The sequence below is a fragment of the Chiloscyllium plagiosum genome, unplaced genomic scaffold (genome assembly GCF_037043375.1).
Source record: "Chiloscyllium plagiosum isolate Xiang-an unplaced genomic scaffold, Cpla_swu_hap1 HiC_scaffold_30, whole genome shotgun sequence".
Lineage (NCBI taxonomy): Eukaryota > Metazoa > Chordata > Chondrichthyes > Orectolobiformes > Hemiscylliidae > Chiloscyllium > Chiloscyllium plagiosum.
This window is the reverse complement of record NW_028270168.1, coordinates 28,934,981-28,955,237: the sequence shown is the minus strand read 5'-3', so window position 1 is coordinate 28,955,237 and position 20,257 is coordinate 28,934,981. Positions and strand designations below refer to the sequence as shown.

At 39.9% G+C, this 20,257-nt stretch overlaps 1 protein-coding gene across 2 annotated transcripts; it reads right to left on the bottom strand.

Annotated features, from left to right (window-relative positions):
* Positions 1-3,665: 3,665 nt before the first annotated feature.
* ncdn (neurochondrin) lies at positions 3,666-20,222 on the bottom strand. 2 transcript variants are annotated; one of them, XM_043717705.2, is made up of 7 exons: positions 20,206-20,222; positions 18,126-18,265; positions 14,358-15,365; positions 12,804-13,045; positions 11,777-12,001; positions 5,167-5,309; positions 3,666-4,463 (listed from the first exon to the last, which is right to left on the bottom strand). In XM_043717705.2, the coding sequence occupies exons 2-7, from the start codon at positions 18,249-18,251 to the stop codon at positions 4,024-4,026; spliced, it is 2,184 nt and encodes a 727-aa protein (XP_043573640.2). In that variant the 5' UTR covers positions 18,252-18,265; positions 20,206-20,222; the 3' UTR covers positions 3,666-4,023. The 2 variants fall into 2 exon arrangements, with proteins under 2 accessions (XP_043573640.2, XP_087832977.1); XM_087976851.1 differs by lacking the exon at positions 20,206-20,222 and having other exon boundaries at positions 18,152-18,266.
* Between the last annotated feature and the right edge of the window lie 35 nt (positions 20,223-20,257).

Sequence of the window (20,257 nt, the reverse complement as noted above, 5' to 3'; positions counted from 1 at the left end):
CAGATCAGCTGACTAGCCTATTCCTGTTCTTTTGAGGAATCACATTCAGAAAACATGTAAAATCGATGTTTTTCCCCTTACAACACATCATTAATACAAAAAGCAATAATTCAATTATTTAGACAAATACAAACACATTGGAATAGTTAAGTTTAGCAAATTTTTTAAAAAAATACAAGCACCAAGCTTTATTTGAAATCTAGAACTGGAAAGTATGAAAGTTACATTAGCTAAAACTGTATTGGATCTTCAGATATTTCTGATTAACATAGAAAAAGGAGAAATGGGGGCTCTTGTGATGCTGTCAGAGAATTTTTACCTTTGAGCCAGGAGGCTTGTGTTCAAGTCCTACCTGCGCCAGAACTATGTCATAATAGATCAGATACAGAGTGATTAAAATTATCTATTAAAATGCAAATGCTCAACTGGGACAAAACATTCACAAGGATAATACACAAACAACGTAGGTATACAATAAAGCAAACGTCTTGTACAATGATATTGTCAGTTCCATTTCCCTCTTTCAGCACGCTGTAGGGCACAGCATAACTGCAAAGGGCACAAATAGAACACAGTCACCATGAAATCCAAAGGTGAATTCAGAAAAAAAAACTTTTGCACCTGAAGAACTGAAAGAAGGAACCACTCCCAGTCATTAGTTGAAGTCAATAGCATGGGTGCAGATAAAGGACAAGACAAGCATGTGAGAAAAAAAAAAATGGGAGATCGTTCAAATAGTTAGGCTGAGTGATCTTATGTGCTGGTTTTACTTCACTTAACTGGTGCTCCCTGACCGCTCCAGAGTCTTTCCACCTTTCAGTGAACTCTTTTGACCCTGTGGGAATGGATCCCATTTAAACAAGATGGAAACAAAACTATGTTTAAAAAAAAATTCATGTCTGAGCGAAGAATCAAAGATGGTGCAATACATGGCAGGAGTTCAATTCCAGACAGCCTCTTTCCCAACCTGGAGTTAACAATGCACTGAGCATTAATGTTGCTAAGGCACGCTAATAAAACAATATTTATAATTGGTATTGTTACAAGATCATTTATTTCCATTAAACTGTAGTGATTGTAACAAGGTCAGCCAGGTGGACCAGATTAATAGAGTTGAAAAATGTGGTGCTGGAAAAATACAGCAGGCCAGGCAGCATCCGAGGAGCAGGAGAATTGACATTTCGGGCATAAGCCCTTCTTCAGGAATGATTCCTGAAGAAGGGCTTATGCCCGAAATGTCAATTCTCCTGCTCCTCGGATGCTGCCTGGCCTGCTGTGTTTTTCTAGCACCACATTTTTCAACTCTGGACCAGGTTAATAGCCACAAATCAGAGGTCCTGATTGGCAGATAGAAACAAGAATGTCAGGAGGTTCTGTTCACTGAGAGCTGGCTCTTGGGAAACTGGATCAGTGTTAAGCACTTTCCATGTGTAAATAAAGGGTGATGGGATACCAGCCTCTTATAGAATCACAGAATCCCTAATGTGGAAGCAGAGCATTTAGCCTGAGTCCACACCAACCTTCTGAAGAGCATCCCACCCAGACACACCATCTACCCTATCCATGTAACCCTGCATTTCCCATGGCTAATCCAGCTAACCTACACATGCCTGGATGTTATGGGCAATTCAGCATGGCCAATCCACCTAACTTGTGCATCTCTGGATTATGGGAGGAAACCAGAGCACTCGGAGGAAACCCATGCAGACATGGGGAGAACGTAAGAAGTGCACACAGACAGTTACCAGAGGCCGGGTTCCTGACACTGAGACAACAGTGCTAACCACTAAGCTACTGTGCCACCTCGGTGGAATTATTTCAGACCATAAGATGAGAAGTAGCAGTGTCATCTGATTCATCAAGAGATTGTGGATGAACTGATAAACCTCAACTCCACTTGCATGGAACCCTTGATTCCCTTTCCTTTTAAAAAATCTGTCTGCTTTAGGGGGAGAGGGGAAAAGATAGAAAAGAGACCTACGGGGCAACTTTTTCACACAGAGGGTGGTACGCGTATGGAATGAGCTGCCAGAGGAAGTGGTGGAGGCTGGTACAATTGCAACATTTAAGAGGCATTTGGATGGGTATATTAATAGGAAGGGTTTGGAGGGATATGGGCCGGGTGCTGGCAGGTGAGACTAGATTGGGTTGGGATATCTGATCGGCATGGACGGGTTGGACCGAAGGGTTTGTTTCCATGTTGTACATCTCTATGACTCTGCCAATTAACAGACTGTACATTTTATGCCAGCAATTTAATTTGCGAAAGCACAAAAATATAGAAAACATGCAGAAATTACTTTCAGCTTTGTTTTTCTCAACAAATGTTCTTTAATAGGAAAAAGTGAGGACTGCAGATGTTAGAGAGTCAGAGTCGAAAAGGATAGCGCTAGAAAAGCGCAGGTCAGGCAACATCTGAGGAGCAGGAGTCCTTCATCAGGAACGTCTTATGCCCGAAACATAGACTCTTCTGCTCCTCTGATGCTGTCTGACCTGCTGTGCTTTTCCAGTACCACCTTTTTCGACTCTAATGTTCTTTAATAGAAGCAGTGTACAAGTTATTTTCTTTAACTTCATATACAGCACTAAAGTAATAGCTTAAGACATATTTAGATGAATTAGGAATTACATTAGACAATTGGGAATTGTTCCAAACTTTGAAATTGGGAATTAAAAAATATTTTGAGTCTTATAACAAGAAAGAAAAGACAGTGGACCTATGGGATATGCTCCCTCATCACAGAAAAGATTCTGAACTGTTAAAGACAATTCATGAATAGAACACCAGAAATTGATCTAAAAGAATAACACCACCACCTTCCTCCTGCCAACACATACACACACATGCACACGCAGTGTTGAGTCATAACATCACTGGCATACCAAAGACCCTTTTCAGGTAAAACAGACAAAAATCTATGTTTCACCACAGCTGTCTTCCAAACATTCGCTGGCTCAATTTGAAAAATAATGTTTCAATGCACATACCTAGCTTTTTTTTGTCCCTTCTGGAACATTGTCTCCAATGATATTCCTCCAATATCAAGTTGCCAAAAGATAATGACTGCTATAAACAGGAGTTCACATCATCTCTGTAGGACAGACAATAGAATGATATCCTATCTAAGCAGTGAAATTTTACAGGAGATAAACTAAAAATTCACAGCAGTAATTTTTTGCACAGAAAATGACATAACAAAATGATACTTTAATGGGATCCAATTCTCCAAGACCTAAAGTGTCTTACTGACAGTTCCATTTTAAGCTACTTCGAATTTTTCTATGCTTGTCCGAACAGGTCCGATTTTCATTCTGGTAAGGTGGTTCGATGATGAGATTTTGCCTCAATTATATGGCTTAAAATAGCAACTTAGAAGCCCAACTCCTCCCCGCAGCATCCATATATAATTTCTTTAAAAGTATCGTATTCAAACTGACAATTTGGTCTGGACAAGTTCTACCACATCTGAGGATTTCTGTGATGCAATCTCTTTCCCATTAAAAACTGGATTAAAATGATCCAAACTGATTTATTTAGCACCAGCTGAGCCATAACAGGATGTGGGCATTTTCTATTCAAACTAGCTTGGACTTTTAGTCAATGATACAGCTGTGCAGTAAACTCAAACTAATTCCATGCTGTAAAAAAGTCATTATTTCTTGCATTTCTGATTCACAACTGTCAAAAATTTATTTTTTTATTGTACAATACTGATTATGAAGTATTTATATAAGAGGGCTGTATTTTAGAACTTCTCGCAACCAAAGATGAAAGGAGTGAGCGTAGCAGAGAATGTGTGGAGTAAAGAGAGCTGCAGTTGTTGCATCTCCTAAGTTAAACCAATTCCCAAAATAGCTGAATGATCAAATGTAACCAGCAAATGTCAAATTCTTCAAAACCTAAAATTAAATAAAATGTTAATTTAAAAAAAAAAATCTTAACCAGCATTTTACAAGGAAGTACAGCCAAGCTCCAAGCCTCTTCAGATCATTCCTTGGCCAGTTTGCGTTGAGGTTGGCTTGTCAGTAATTTTGAGAAACACACTGCTCCAAAGCTGCCATTCCATACAGGTTGGCTTTCTCCTCACCATTATTTAACAATATAATGTCTCTACATGGTTTGCTGTTCTTGGCCAGTTCAGCTAAAACACACTGAAAGGCAGCAATGAGGTCAAACTCCATAGTCACGGGAGAACACTTATTTAGCAAATCAAAAATGTGACTCAACCATTCTGATTCAATTACGCTTTGTGGTAGCCATGGTAGCAAAGGTACACAACTACTAAATGCCTGCATTCCCAGAAACCAAAGTTCTGAGATTTGATCCCAAGCTTTTTGGTATCTCTCAGCCACCACAATCTGGGTTTGGTCATCAATCGTGTTCAGCTGCGTTGTATGTGCTTTTGACAAAAAGTGAATTGCCCCTCGGAAAAAGCCCTTCGACACTGTAGTTCCCTGTAACACTGAAAAAAAGATGCACACGGTTACTTCTCGAAGACAAATCCACACTGGTTACAAACTCAAGTTTAATGCCAAAGTCGAGTTTGACAACTTTTGATCTCCAAAGTACAGAATACACTTTAAGCTCCCTCAGTTTTCCCCTCTCCCCTCCTTTGATTCATAGTGTTTTCTGTCATTTTCAAGCCTCTTAACTTCAGCCTCGTCTCCAAACCCTCATTTAATGCATCTCCTCCATGAAACCCATTTCCTTCAAACCGATCCATGATGCCATCTTTCTTATCATTCATCTCCCACCGTTGCACTCTAGCTCAGGCAAAGACTTTCCCTCCTGATCTTGCACAAGGTCCACTGCTATCTCTTACACAATACATACATTTACATCAACCTGGTTATTTTCTGCTCTAGCACTGCACTAGTAAAAGATGCACAATCCTTTCATGTTCTATAGGTTTCCCTTCTCAAAGTACTATAAATTATACCAGTTTTACATTATAGATATCTTTGAATCAAACTGTTCAGATATACTATAACATGGAGAGGAGAGGTGGGACTTCAATCCACACCTTCTGGCGCAGAGGTAGCAATACTTCAACTGCACCACAAAAGCCCTTGGTTTTACAGTAAATGGTGTGTTTAAGACTGCTCGATGATGATGGAGTGGGGGACAGGGTGTTGAGTTAACGATTCAGTGTTCTCATTCTGTACCTGGTGTGTCAGCAAGTATGCGACTCATCATCAAGCCCAAAGTTGTGAAATTAGCAGCAAGAATCAGGTGATGTTGGCTATAAAGCAAAGACTGCAAGGATTCCATTAACAAGCTAAGTAAAGATGAGAAACATTCTTCCTGCCTGCAATGACAGATTATTAAAAAAAAAAGTGTAAGAAACAAATTTTAAAATGTTACCAAAAAGCCTTTAGAAAGAACACAAATGTAACAGGTTCAACCAAACTTCTTTGAAATCCATTTAACAATACAATTGTTTGAATTATTATATCCAAGATGGAGAATGGGAAAACATTCTAAGAGCTGCTCCTTTCAAGGTATTTTAGGTGTTGGAGATGATTTATTTGAATTCCAGGAGCAGCAATTACTGTTTTATTTGCTGTTACATTGTTGTGGAATTTTGGGGGAGAAAACATCAAAACAATGACACTATAAAAAGGAGGAAGATGCACAAAGGCAGTGACCACATGGTCAAAGAAAGACACTTATGCTGCTGTCTGACACAGGAGTAAATCTGCACAGTTACTGCCTTTGCTGTTTGAATTCAAGTATCTCTGGACATTGGAGTGCAGAGGAAAAGAAAATGAACAAAAAGCAAAATTCACAGCTGACCTTGGAGGAACCTGTTTGGAAGAGTTCACAGTATAGGAACAGATAAGTGTATAGTTTTTAAGTGTAACTTTGCTGTAAATCTCGAAAAGTGACTAGAGTGGGTTCTTTCTGGATTATGTTTTATTGAGATCTGGCTCTTGATTTAATTTTTGAAATATAAGCCTCAAAAATTAGGTTAACCTGGAGCAATTTTTTTTTTTTTTTTTAAGGGCAATAAGACAGTGCTATTTCCTGGGTCAGTAGTTTATGAAGGAACAAAGATGGCCTTTAGTAGAGTGACATGCTCTTCCTGTCAGATGTGGGAAATTCAGGAAGAGTTTCCATGTTACTGACGACTATGTCTGCATGAAATATCTTTGGTTGTGAATCGATGAATTGGAGCGGCAGTTAGAGGCAATAAGGAATTTAAATGGAGCTAATGGGCGTGATGGATGGCAGCTATACAAAGGGAGAAAAGCCGCAGAGACAGTCAGGCAGATGGGTTTACTCCAGGAAAGGTAGGAGGGGGAGGCAGGTAGTGCAGGAGTCTCCTGTGACTATCCCCATCTCAAACAAGTATGCGGTTTTAGAAAATGAAGAAAGTGATGGAACGAAGCAGGAATAGCCAAGTTTCTGGCACTGAGAATGGCTGTAACGTACGAGGGGGTACATCAGGTTCCAAGGGATCGATAGCGATAGGGCACTTTCTTGTCAGAGGCACAGACAGATGTTTCTGTGGCGGGCAGTGAAAAATCAAAATGGCGCGTTGCCTCCTTGGTGCAGGATTGATATCTCAGAGGGTGCAGAATGTCCTCAAAGGGGAGAGGCACCAGCAGGAGGTCATTGAACACACTGAAATAAAGACATAGGAAGGGAAAAAGATGAGATTTTAGAGAAAATAGAAAGTTAGGCAGGACGAGCTGGTGCTGGATGAGGTGGACAAAGTTAAAAATCACACAATACCAGGTTATAGCCCAACAGGTTTATTTGGAAGCACCAGCTTTTGGAACGCTGCTCCTTCATCAGGTCGCTGATGGTCCTCGAGGGTAGTAATATCTGGATTACTCCCGGTGCTACGAGCTAGTGAGGGTAGGAATGGGAGGATAGAGCAAGTGAATGAGAGGCTGAGGAGCTAGTACGGGGCAAAGGGATCACATTTTTGGAACACTGGAATCGCTTACTGGATAGAGGTGACTTGTACACGAAGGACGTATTGCATATGAATTAGAAGGGGTCTAATATACTGGCTGGGAAATTTGCTAGAGCTGCTCGGGAGATTTTAAACTAGTCAGGTGGGGGGGGGGGGGTGGGCAGGGAGATAGTGAGGAAAAAGATCAAAGACCAATCTGAGATTGATACAGTTGGGAAAAGGAGTCAAACAGTCAAGGCAGGCAGAAACTAAGCAGAAAACAAGGTAGGATTGATAAATTAAACTATATTTATTTCAATTCAAAAGGGAAAGTAGATGAACTCAGAGCATGGTTGGGAACATAGGACTGGGATATCATAGCAAATATAAAGACATGGCTCAAGGATGGACAGGACTGGCAGCTTAATGTTCCAGGATACAAATGTTATAGGAAGGATAGAGAGAGAGGAAGGGGAGTGGTATTTTTGATAAGGGACAGCATTACAGCTGTACTGAGGGAGGACATTACTGGAAATACATCCAGGGAAGTTATTTGGGTGGAACAGAGAAATAAGAGATGGATGATCACTTTATTAGGATTGTATTATAGTCTTTGGGAAAATGAGAAACAAAACTTGTAAGGAGATCTCAGTCATCTGTAGGAATAATAGGGCGATTTTAACTTTCCAGACATAGACTGGGACTGCCACAAGGATTTAGACGGAGAGGAATTTGTTAAGTGTGTACAAGAAAATATTTCTATTCAGTATGTAGATGTACAAAGTGCATGTGAAGGTGCAAAACTTGACCCACTCTTGGGAAATAAGGCAGGGCAGGTGACTAAGGTGTCAGTGGGGGGAGTGTTTTAGGGCCAGCGACCATTTAAATAATAGTCATAGAGGTGTACAGCACGAAAACAGACAATATAATTTTATTAATTTTAAAACAGAGATAGAAAAGGATAGACCAGATCTAAAAGTTGAAGTTCTAAATTGTAGAAAGGCCAATTTTGACAGTATTAGACAAGTACGTCTTAGGGACAGATGTTTGCAGATTATGGGACGCCTTCAAAAATGAGATAAAGACAATATATTCCTGTTAGAATAGAAGGGAAGGTTGGACGACTAGAGAAATTGAGGTTTTGGTCAAGAAAAAGAAGGGAGCATATGTCATGTATGGACAGCAGAGAGAGAGAGAGTGAGTGAGTGAGTGAGTGAGTGAGAGAGAGACAGAGAGACAGAGAGAGAGAGAGAGATCGAAAGAAACCTTAAAAGAGTATAAAGGCAGTAGATGTATACCTAAGATGGAAATCAGGAGGGCAAAAAAGGAACGTAAGATAGCTTTGGCAAATAGGGTTAAGGAGAATCCAAATTGTATTCTATCAACACATTAAGGACACATTAAGTAAGTAGAGAGAGAATAGGGTCCCTCAAAGATCAGCAAGGTGGCTTATGTATGGAACCACAGGAGATTTTGGGGGGGGTGGAGGGGATACTAAACGAGTATTTTGCATCAGTGTGCACTGTAGAGAAGGAGATGGAAGATATAGAATGTGGGGAAATAGATGGTGACATCTTGAAAAATGTCCATATTACAGAAGTGGTCATTCTGGAAGTCTTAAAAAGGCATAAAAGTGGACAAATTCCCAGAACCTGATCAAGTGTACCCTTGAACTCTGTGGGAAGCCAGGGAAGTGATTGCTGGGCCTCTTGCTGAGATATTTGTATTATCAATAATCACAGGTGAGGTGCCAGAAGACTGGAGGTTGGCTAACATGGTGCCACTATTTAAGGAAAAGCCAGGGAACTATAGACGGGTGAGCCTGACATCGGTGGTGGTCAAGTTGTTGGGCGGAATCCTGGGGGACAGGATTTACATGCATTTGGAAAGGCAAGGACTGATTGGGATTGTCAACATGGTTGTGTGCATGGGAAATTATGTTGCACAAACTTGATTGAGTTTTTTTGAATAAGTAATGAAGAGGGCAGAAGACAGAGGGTGGTGGAGTGTTGTTTATCAGACTAGAGGCCTGTGACCAGTGGTGTGCCACAAGGATCGGCGCTGGGTCCAATGCTTTTCCTCAATTATACAAATTATTTGGATGTGAACATAGGAGGTATAGTTAGTAAGTTTGCAAATGACACCAAAATTGGAGGTGTAGTAGATAGCGAAGGAGGTTACCTTACAGTACAATAGGATCTGGATCAGATAGGTTGAAACTTTATTGCTGGAACAGCACAGCAGGTCAGGCAGCATCCAGGGAACAGGAGATTCGACGAAGGGCCTGTGCCCGAAACGTCGAATCTCCTGTTCCCTGGATGCTGCCTGACCTGCTGTGCTGTTCCAGCAATAAAGTTTCAACCTTGATCTCCAGCATCTGCAGACCTCACTTTCTCCTCTGGATCAGATAGGCCAATGGGCTAAGACGTGGCAGACAGAGTTTAATTTAGATAAATGTGAACTGCTATATTTTGGAAAGGCAATTCAAGGCACCACTTATACACTTAATTGGAAGGTCCTTATGGGGAGTGATGCTGAACAAAAAGACCTTGGAGTGCAGTTCATAGTTCTTTGGAAGTGGAGTTGCAGGTAGATAGGATAGTGAAAGCAGCATTTGGTCTGCTTCCCCCCTTTGGCCAGAGCTCCGAGTATAGGTGTTGTGAGGTCATGTTGTGGCTGTACAGGACACTGGTTAGGCCACTTTTAGAATACTTCTGCAATTCTGATCTCCCTTCTATCGGAAAGATGTTGTGAAACTCGAAATGATTCAGAAACGATTGACAAGGATTTGCCAGGGTTGGAGGATTTGAGCTATAGGGAGAGGCTGAATTGGCTGGGGCTGTTTTCCCTGGAGCGTTGGGGTCTAAGGGGTTACCTTATAGAGGTTTATAAAATCATGAGGAGCCAAATATATATATATAACACCTAAGGGGTAACTTTTCCATACAGAAGGTGGTGCGTGTATGGAATGAGCTGCCAGAGGAAGTGGTGCAGGCTGGTACACTTACAAGATTTTCGAGCAGAAAGGGAGGACTGCAGATGCTGGAGATCAGAGCTGAAAATGTGTTGCCGGAAAAGCGCAACAGGTCAGGCAGCATCCAAGGAACAGGAGAATCGACATTTCGGGCATAAGCCCTTCTTTGGGCTTATGCCCGAAACGTCGATTCTCCTGTTCCTTGGATGCTGCCTGATCTGCTGCGCTTTTCCAGCAACACATTTTCAACACTTACAAGATTTGTAAGGCATCTGGATGGATATATGAATAGAAAGGGTTTAGAGCGATGGGAGCCAAGTGCTGGCAAATAGGACAAGATTAGGTTAGGATATCTGGTCGGCATGGACGAGTTGGACCGAAGGCTCTGTTTCTTGCTGTACACCTCTATGGCTATCATTCTAGACTCTACAGTGGAGAGACAAATGAATAAATTACGAGCCTGTGAACAGCAGGACAACTGTAAATGTGGATACTAAATATTAGATACAGAAGAAGTATCTGACCCTTTAGTGAACTTCAAAATCATTTACTCTGACCCTCTGACACCTCAGCAGGTTGATGAGTGAGTAGTCAAATCATACACCAAGTACGTACTTGGGATTGATCTTCGATCTCAAGCTCGGATAGCAGTAGGGAACATTACAACTTACCAAATTAGAAACTATAAGGAAAAAGCGCAGTCCCAGTGATGGTACGTCTGCTGGAAAATGCACATGGGGTAAGCTCAGGTTAAGTAAATTAGCTAAGTAGTTATGGTACAAGACCAACAACCAATACATCATTTGACCGTAGCAAGGTGTGGAAGTTAATTCAACAAAATCTCATCCGTGAGTAAGCTCCAGAAAAAACACTGTTAACCATAAATGCTGTCAGCTTGAGGCAGGAATCAGCTAGCCTTACCTTGTTGGTCCTACACATGGATGCAGTCCAATACTAATAATTGCAAGGGCAAATAGGATAAGCGATACAACTTAGAAGGGAAGAAAGAGTCATCGGCCCAGCTGTAAAGCTCCAATGTTAAATCACCTATTCAATATTTAAACTAGTTCTCTTAAAATTTATATGTAAGCAATGATTCTTATTCAGTGAGGTATTATATCCCAGCAAAAGGTCACACCTTCAGGAGTAATGGGAAGGATGAATTGGTGGGAAATATTTACAAATGGTACCATGATCACTCCAGCCCTGTGATTCCCATTACTTAACTATGTTTGTGCAGAGAATATTCAGCATCAAAAGGCAGGGCATTAATGGTGGGGTAACTAAAAGACAACCATGCCACCGTATTAACAAATCTGTCTCTTGCACTGTCCCAGCATTAAAATTAGAGGTTGATTTTCTGCACCAACACCAGACAGCAACAGAACACCAAAAGGACATTGTGCCTGCCAAACCCCAGGACCACTGTTGCTGGTCATCCTGCAATGTGGTCCAAAGTCCAGACCTTCGGTCTTAAAAAAAACCAAAAACACAAACATAGCAGCAGCATTAGGCTTCTGAGGTGAGGTTTATCTGCTGCTGATAAAATTTCAACAACTATAGTTTGATCAGCTCTAAAATGAAAAACAATGGATTAGTTGAAGACTATGATTCATACATAAACTATAATTGTTATAAAAACACTATCAACTTCTTATAGAGAAATGTTGCTCTCTCCTCCCTTCCCACACTAGCAACTAATGAGCTAATTTGAACTGGTTACCAATATTACGGTTTGTATCAAATATTACAAAAGCCTAAATTTGATGGTCCAACAGGCACTTGAGCCAGTCAGACTAAACTTTATTTGCATGGGCTAACTGAGAGGAATCCATCCATCTCCACTAAATCTACACCTAATACTGTGACCCTCATTACTGAGATAAGGTACGTATACCTGATCAGTGCAGGCTCCGTTACCACAAGGTTCAGAAAAATTCCACAAGCTGTTCGAAGACTCATCTCTGCATCATTTGGCAAAATTGGTGCATTTTTGGAAGAACTGAAGACTTCCCACTGTTGTGTGAAATAACGAAGAAGCAAAACATGAAACTCGCATGAAATTAAGATCCTCCGAGGGACATCTTCAGCTGAAAGGTGACAAAATCCAGGCAACAGAAATCTGCAAGTAAATAAATACAATTTCAAAAAACACTAAGTAAGGAGACAATTTTTTTTCCTATAACTTTTAACAGTTTTAGCCACAACCATCTAACAAGTTAAGAAAGGTGTTCATGCTCACTAGTGATTAAAGTGCACCTCTCAGTTAGTTTCCATCCTGGTTAATCTGCTGGCCAGAATATCAAACACAAACATAAGGAATAAATATTCACAATGATTAGAAACCAAAAAGGAGACTATTTCTCAGTTTGGAAACCACATTTAGCAACATGCTTTTTGACAATTCTTTTTGTTCTCCATATCAGGTCACATGACCAAAAAAACAACAACTCCTGAGTAAAGAAATGTGGAATGGAAAATATTGATGAGGCACAGTAAGCCATCATGTTTTAAAAAAATATTCACAGGATGTGGGCATCACTGGCCAGACCAGCATTTATTACTTATCCTTTATTGCCCAGAGGACAGTTAAGATTCAACCACATTACTGTGGGTCTGGAGACACATGTAGGCCAGACCAGGTAAGGATGGCAGTCTACTTCCCTAAAGGACAGTTGTGATAATTTAATAGTTTTGTCTGTGAGAATTAAGAGCAAGTTAATAAACTGCAACTGCAATCTACCTCCATGGTAAAGAAATTCATATTCTTCTGAACAGTTTGGTGTTTGACCACTGAAACAGTAGTACAACACTGACCAAAGACAAGCTCTGTCCCAACTGGTTGAAATATTACTAAAATAATGCACAAGGTTAATGATCATTAAATGGACTGCACTCAATGCAGCATCATATTTTCCTCTTACCTCAAGGCATCTTCAGACCACTTTGTTACCTCGGGTCTATCAGCCAATGATAGTCCTTTCACTTGATTGTTTAGGTCATTGGATTTTATTGGACATTCAAACAGCTTCTGAGCATAACAAATCAGAAAAGGCAGCACATCACAGATTTCCTGTCTGAGTGCATAGGTCTCTTCAGCCATCCAAGCACCCAGGATTCGGACTGAGGCAAACAGAAATGGATCCCACTGCTGTTCCTCTGTAACCTATAGCATAGGAAGTAAACAACGGTAAAGTGAAGCTAATAAATTTAATTTATGGCCTAAATTTCTTTTAAGAATTCCATGGTGAAAGGACTAGCGGGCACACTAAAATGTGTTCTGCAAGAGACTGAGATACAAAGTTTCTAAGTATAGAGATTGCAACAAGAGTCTGGTTGACACCAACAATGCTGAATTTTTGAAAAAATAAAGTGTCTGAATCCTTGTGTTTTTCAGAGTAAGAATAAACAGGCTCACATGATGAAGCACCAGTGATTTTTGGATCCTAAAAAAAGTATTTTTCCTTGTTCTAAGGCAATGAATTTGGGAATATATTCAAGTAAGAAATTACAAGGTCTGTATTCAGATTAAAAAATTAGCAGAAACCCACTGTCTGTCTACACCACCATACTCATCTGCTGGAAATTCTATTTCCTTATTGGCACTATATATTGTTCTTGGTTGTAGTCTTAGATCAATTCAAATGTTTGCCTGTAATTACGGTCAATTGGACTGTCCCAAATGTACTGTACACTGTTCCAAATGAATTTGTGGCTGATCATTTCTGCACTCTAACAAGAAGTTACTAAATACAATGGTGTGGTTGCTAAGCAACTTCCCCACCCACTCCAGTCTGGCTGAGAGCAAGAACTTGAAATGTGTGCATTCACAGTTGTAGTGTGCGACAGCCTGATAGCACATTCATTCTGACAACTTCAAAGAACAGCAGAAAAAAAATTATATCCCACAAAATACATCTTTAGATTGAGAAAAAAAAACCTGAAGGACTCGTGAAGTGACAGTGTCTCTATTTCTGAACCAGAAGGTCAGTGTTCAAGTCCTACCGGCTCCAGAGGTATGTAATAAACAACAGTTAAACAGATTGCTTACAAAATATTCACAATGGTCTTCTGAACCATTTGTTATTTTCACATATGTATATGATTACTTTCATCCCTTCCATCAGTTCTAAGCTTTTCATTGTGAATAACATTTAATGAGCTGGTTTGAAGGTAAAAAATAAAGAAAAAGTATTTGCAAAACATTGAGACTGCAGCATTACCTAAAATGCCATGCAGGACTACAAACCAAATTCTAAAAATAAAGATTAGTTGGTCTTTCAGTTGGTCTGGACATGATAAGCCAGGGGCCGCCTCCTGTGCTGGAAAACTCCCATAATTCAATGACTACAGAGAAAGTTTGACTGAAGATTCAGAACTACAGCAAAATATGTCCAGACAGAAATGGAGTTACAAGAAACCACAAATACATAAATGAGGCAAATTATTCTAATAATAAACATATTTCCATATTTCACCTGCTTAAAATAGCAAATGACTGCTCCAAAAGCTTCCACCATTATCCGTACTAATTGGCGACTTTCAGTTTCTGTAAAACAGACTTTCTCTCCCAGCACACAAACCATCATTCCAAACTCAATGATACTATAACAGGCCGTGATGACATCTGGTTTAAAGCGAGTTGCATCCAGGTTTGAGTCTTCCAAACACATTCGAACTTCCACACAGGCAAGATTCACCATCAATGCTAAAAATTTACGGCTAGCTTCAGGATTTTCTGCCAAGATCCAGTCTGAACCATAAATAGTTACTAAGAGGCCACCAAGTTTCAGGGCAGGGTCTCGTTGTGAACTATTCAGTTTACTGCTGAGTATGCTGAACAGACCAGTATAAAGATTTTTCAAGCACCCAGTGAGAGATGAGTCCTCAGTTAGGATAGGTGCAGCAGGTAGAAAATGCTGCAATATGTTGCACAACTCAAATTTCTGATTATCTTCTTCTGTAGCAAACTGTTCACTGAGTTTGTTCAGAACCTTCAAGAGGTCGGATTTATTAGATTTCCAACATTTGGTTTCCATCGTGTTCAGCAGACTGACAAGAAGACACAAAGCGTGCATGTGGCCATGACTTTGATTTAGATAAACCTGACATAATGCAGACACTGTTCCTGCATCTAAGAGATGTCTCTGACCCTGAGGGTGGGCAGAAATTGCTTGGAGACACTGGAAGGAGTCATCAATCATTGATGTAAATGTGGCAATATCCGCTCCAGCATCCATTTCTGAACAAATAATTTCATTGAAAATGGAGATTTTGTTGAGGATTTGCGGGTGAATAGCCAATTCCGGATTTGTCGAAAAACATGCAAGGAGAGTCATGCCAAGAGATTGGAAAATTTGACTGGGGCAGCCATGCGGAGACTCCTTGGTAATAAGTAGCCGATTTGGGAAAGAGAATCCGATTGCATCAAAGATCTGTCGACGGGTTGCAGCATCTATTTCACCAGCCTTCACCACCTTGGTCACCTAAAATAAACACATTTTATTCAATGCATTGTCAAATATTTTGTTATGTTCTGTACAAAACTGTCAGGAAGGGTTTTTAATCTATCTGCTTAGTTTAGTGGAAGTGATTTCTTTTTCCATTTTTTTCTTAAAAGAAATAAAAATCATGAAAACTTAAGATAGACTGAATGGTCAGCTCCACAATTCAATAAAATTATAAACAATCTGATTGTTGCTTTATTTTCATTTTCCTACCATTTCTCCACGATCCTTAACTCCCTTGTGATCAAGGCTCTCTGTCTAACTCGGCCTCAACCATATTCAGTGATGCAGTTTATGCTACTCTGTACCTTTAACACAATAAAACTTGAGTGTCTATTTTGCATTCAAGTCACTGATTTTTATGGTAAAATGTGGAGCCTCCAAAGTTGATTCTCATTACCCATACTTTTGGTTTCCTATTTCCAAACAACTGCTAATCCATCAAGAAAGCTTGTTAATTCCATTTGCTTTTATTTTTGTCAATACTCTGTGGATAAATACACGTCCCTTGATAGTTACGCAAACACATCAACGTCAAATTAAATTTATTTCTGTATGTTCAAAGTTGAGAACAAAGAATTCAATACTTTTTAATTTTACATGCCCATTTATATGGACTTCAGTAAGGAGTTCAACAAGGTTCTCCATGGGACTGATTTGCAAGGTTAGATCACATGGAATACAGGGAGAACTAGCTATTTGGATACAGAACTGGCTCAAAGGTAGGAGACAGAGGGTGGTGGTGGTGGAGGGTTGCTTTTCAGACTGGAGGCCTGTGACCAACAGTGTGCCATAAGGATCGGTGCTGGGTCCATTACTTTTCGTACATTTTCATAAATGATTTGGATATGTACATAGGATGTATAGTTAGGAAATGTGCAGATGACACCAAAATTGGAGGTATAGTGGACAGCGAAGTAGGTTACCTCAGATTATAACGAAATCTTGATCAGATGGGCCAATGGGTTGAAGAGTGGCAGATGGAGTTTAATTTAGATAAATGTGAGGTGCTGCATTTTGGGAAAGCAAACCTGAGCAGGACTTATACACTTAATGGTAAGGTCCTGGGGAGTGTTGCTGAATAAAGACTGGAGTGCAGGTTCATAGCTCCTTCAAAGTAGAGTCATAGGTGGATAGGATAGTGAAAAAGACGTTTGGCATGCTTTCCATTCTTGGTCAGAGCATTGAGTATTGACACTGGGACGTCATGTTGAGGCTGTACAGGATGTTGGTTAGGCCACTTTTAGAATACTATGTGCAATTCTGGTCTGCTTCCTATCAGAAGCATGTTGTTAAACTTGAAAGGGTTCAGAAAAGATTTACAAGCATGTTGCCAAGGTTGGAGGATTTGACCTATAGGGAGAGGCTGAATAGACTGGGGCTGTTTTCCCTGGAATGTCGAAGGCTGAGGAGTGGACCTCAGAGGTTTATAAAATCATGAGGGGCATGGATAGGATAAATAGACCAAGTCTTTTCCCTGGGGTGGGGGGAATCTAGAACTAGAGGGCATAAGTTTAGGGTGACAGCAGAAAGATATAAAAAGGGACCTAAGGGGCAACATTTTCATGCAGAGGGTGGTATATGTGTGGAATGAGCTGCCAGAGGAAGTGGTGGAGGCTGGTACAATTGCAACATTTAAAAGGCATTTGGATAGGTTTAGGAACAGGAAGGGTTTAGAAGGATATGGGCCAAGTGCTGACAGGTGGGACGAGATTAGTTTGGGATATGTGGTCAGCATGGACGAGTTGGACCGAAGGGTCTGTTTCCACACTGTACACCTCTATTATTATGACTATGTGATTTACACATGAAAGAAGTGAAACTATCATGGTATTCGAACAGATGAAAGACTCAACAGACAATCAATGTATAATTTCAATTACATCACACTGTAAACTTTTGCTATAAATTCTGTGTCTTACAATTGTATCCTCCACAACCACCTGATGAAGGAGCGTCGCTCCGAAAGCTAGTGTGCTTCCAATTAAACCTGTTGGACTATAATCTGGTATTGTGTAATTTTTAAACTTTGTACACCCCAGTCCAACACCAGCATCTCCAAATCATATTCATGAGTGCTTTATTCACAAACACAGATTGACAATTGTGGACATCAAGAACTTCCTGCAGAAAGCTTAAAGCAGTTCAATCAAAAATTTCAAAACTGAAATAATATTCTTGTCTATCAAAAATGTCAAGAGTTACAGAACCAAGCGAAATTGAAAGAGTTAAGGTATAGATCAATCAGTAAATTTGATGGTGGAATGCGCTGCTTCTTTTTCTAATGTTTCTATTTTCTAATAGGTGATGAACACCAAAAAAAAACACTATACAACATGCACATTTATAAATAAAGTCTAAAAATGAAGTTTTTCTGCCTGTACTTTGGTTACGATTACTCAAAATTCACAACGGTATATCATCCATTACAGCAATCAGTAATATTCACTTAAAAAGGATTTTTGTTATGTTTTTCAAAAACCACAAGCCAATTTTAGATATTGTTTCTTCAGCCATGAGCACTTGATTAAAAAGTTATCATAGAAATTGCAAATATGGAAAATTAACTGCTTAATGAGTTGCAATTCACAGCAGAAAGACATACTGTAATTTAGTTTAATGATAATTAAAACTCATGTATTGGGAAGTGTAGGGATAAAATTCTCATCTAGAAACACTTAGTTTGGTCAGAAAATATACAGTATATTTGTACTTAGCAGCATTGCCAAAAGCTTTTACCAGGAGAAGTGCTGCAAACTGCTCACTATCATTTTTTGCTTCTTTTAGAACCTGAAGACATCGGTCCAGTGTCTTGTTTCTAGCCATATCTTCAGTTGCACATGGATTTTCTGAATTTGATGCCATTAGTGTAATCGCAACTGTAACAAAATATTTAACAAAATCTGAGCAAAATATTTCAAAATGATGAGTTTCTATTAAAAAAATCCTGACATTTTTCACAGCTTGACAAAAGCACTTAAGTTTTTGGGTAAGTGAGAAACCAAAACCAGACCTTAATTAAAAGCAAAATACTGTGGTGCTTTAGCATTACTCTTATCCAGATCCATTTTAATTCAAAACACTGCTGCCTCCTGGACAGAAGTAAATGACATGATAGAAACCTTTAATGTTTAAATAATCTACTGAGATGTTTATAAATGTTGCTTCATCGCATAGTCTATTATTCTGTTAATAGGTACAAAATTAATTAGATTGGAGAAGCAATATTCAACAGTGGGTTGACTTAAACTCTAAAAATCATTCTATTACAGAACACAAACCTTTTTGTATGGTAACTAAAACAAAAACCAAACTGAACCAAGCAAAGTCAGCATTTATTGCCCATCAACAGGGGCCCTTAAGAAGGCCCTTCATTAACTGCTATAGTTCACAGATGTAGGGACACCCAGCTGTTAAGAAAGGGAATTCAGGATTTTGACCTATTGACAATAAAGTGATATAATGAAAAGTCAGGATGGTGTACAGCTTAGAAAGAATTTTCAGGACTAGTACTCCCTTGCGTTTGCTGCTCTTGTCGTTCTGGATGGTTGCCTTCATGAGTTTAGAAGGCGTTGGTGCAAGAACATTGCAAATTAGCGGATAGACTGTCAACCAAGCTGACTGTTTTGCCTGATTGAGTTTCTCAAGTATTTTTGGAACTGCTCTCTCTCAGGCAGGTGTACGGTATTCCATTACTGTCCTAACTGTAATTTGTAGATGGAGGTCAAACTTTCGAGAGTCAGGTGGTGTGTTACTTACCAGAGTTCTGAACCTCCAACCTGCTCTTACAGCAGAAATATTTATTTAGGGCTGGCAATTCAGTTCCTGGTCAATGCTATACCCAAAACTACTTAACAATGGAGGATTCTGGGATAACATTGCCATTGAAAATCAATAGGAAACAGTTAGGTATCCTCCTTGGATTCAATTACTGAAGACTTGTGATCAGAGTTTTCAAGATATTGACAGAAAAAGGCAAGGTAGATAAATAAACTATTTCCACTGAGTGGGAATATTGATATGAGGGGCCACAGTCTGAGAATTAAGTCCAGACTATTCAGGACAGTTGTTAGGAAACAGTCTTATACAAAGATTGGTAAATTTTGAAACTCTCTTCCACAAATAGATCAGTTGTTTATTTTAAAATCTGAGATTTTTTTTGTTCAGCTGAAATAATAAGGGATATGGGCTAAAGGCAGGTATATGGAGTTCAGCCACAGATGAGCCAACACATCACTGAATGGCTGAACAGGCTCGAGAAACTGAATGACCTACTCCTATGAATCATGAATGGTAATGAACAGTGTGCAGTCATCAGCGAATATCTCTGAACTTATGATGGAAGAAAGTTATCGAAGAAACAATTGAAGATTGTTGGGACAAGGGCACTATCCAGAGGAAGCCCTGCAGAGATGAATATGTAGCAGTATGCTAATGCACAGCAAGATCCCACAATTAGGAAGGAGCAGCTAATTAACTTTTCGATGGTGTCTGGGTAGGGAAAATTCGATGCGGTTGGAACAGTCAGCCAATCTTTAATGTCCTCCCCCGCCCCGAAATAGCCAAACGAGGCCTAAATTTAACACCGCTTCTTGAAGACCTTCAGTAAAGCACCGGAGTACAAGTGAAACCAGGCTCAAGACCCACAGCGGAGCACGTGAAGCCAAAAACAAAAATAAAACGAGCCATGGCCAGACACTTAACGCGAACTCTCTGAACGTCAGAACAACTCTCGTTCGAAAAAGAGATATCGATCAATAAAGCGCTGCGACATCATCTAACAAGAACAACCCGAAACCTTCACCGTTTTCTCACTCACCTGCGACACTCCTTCTGTCAAACAACAGCCGGGCTACAATGACCTCTCAACC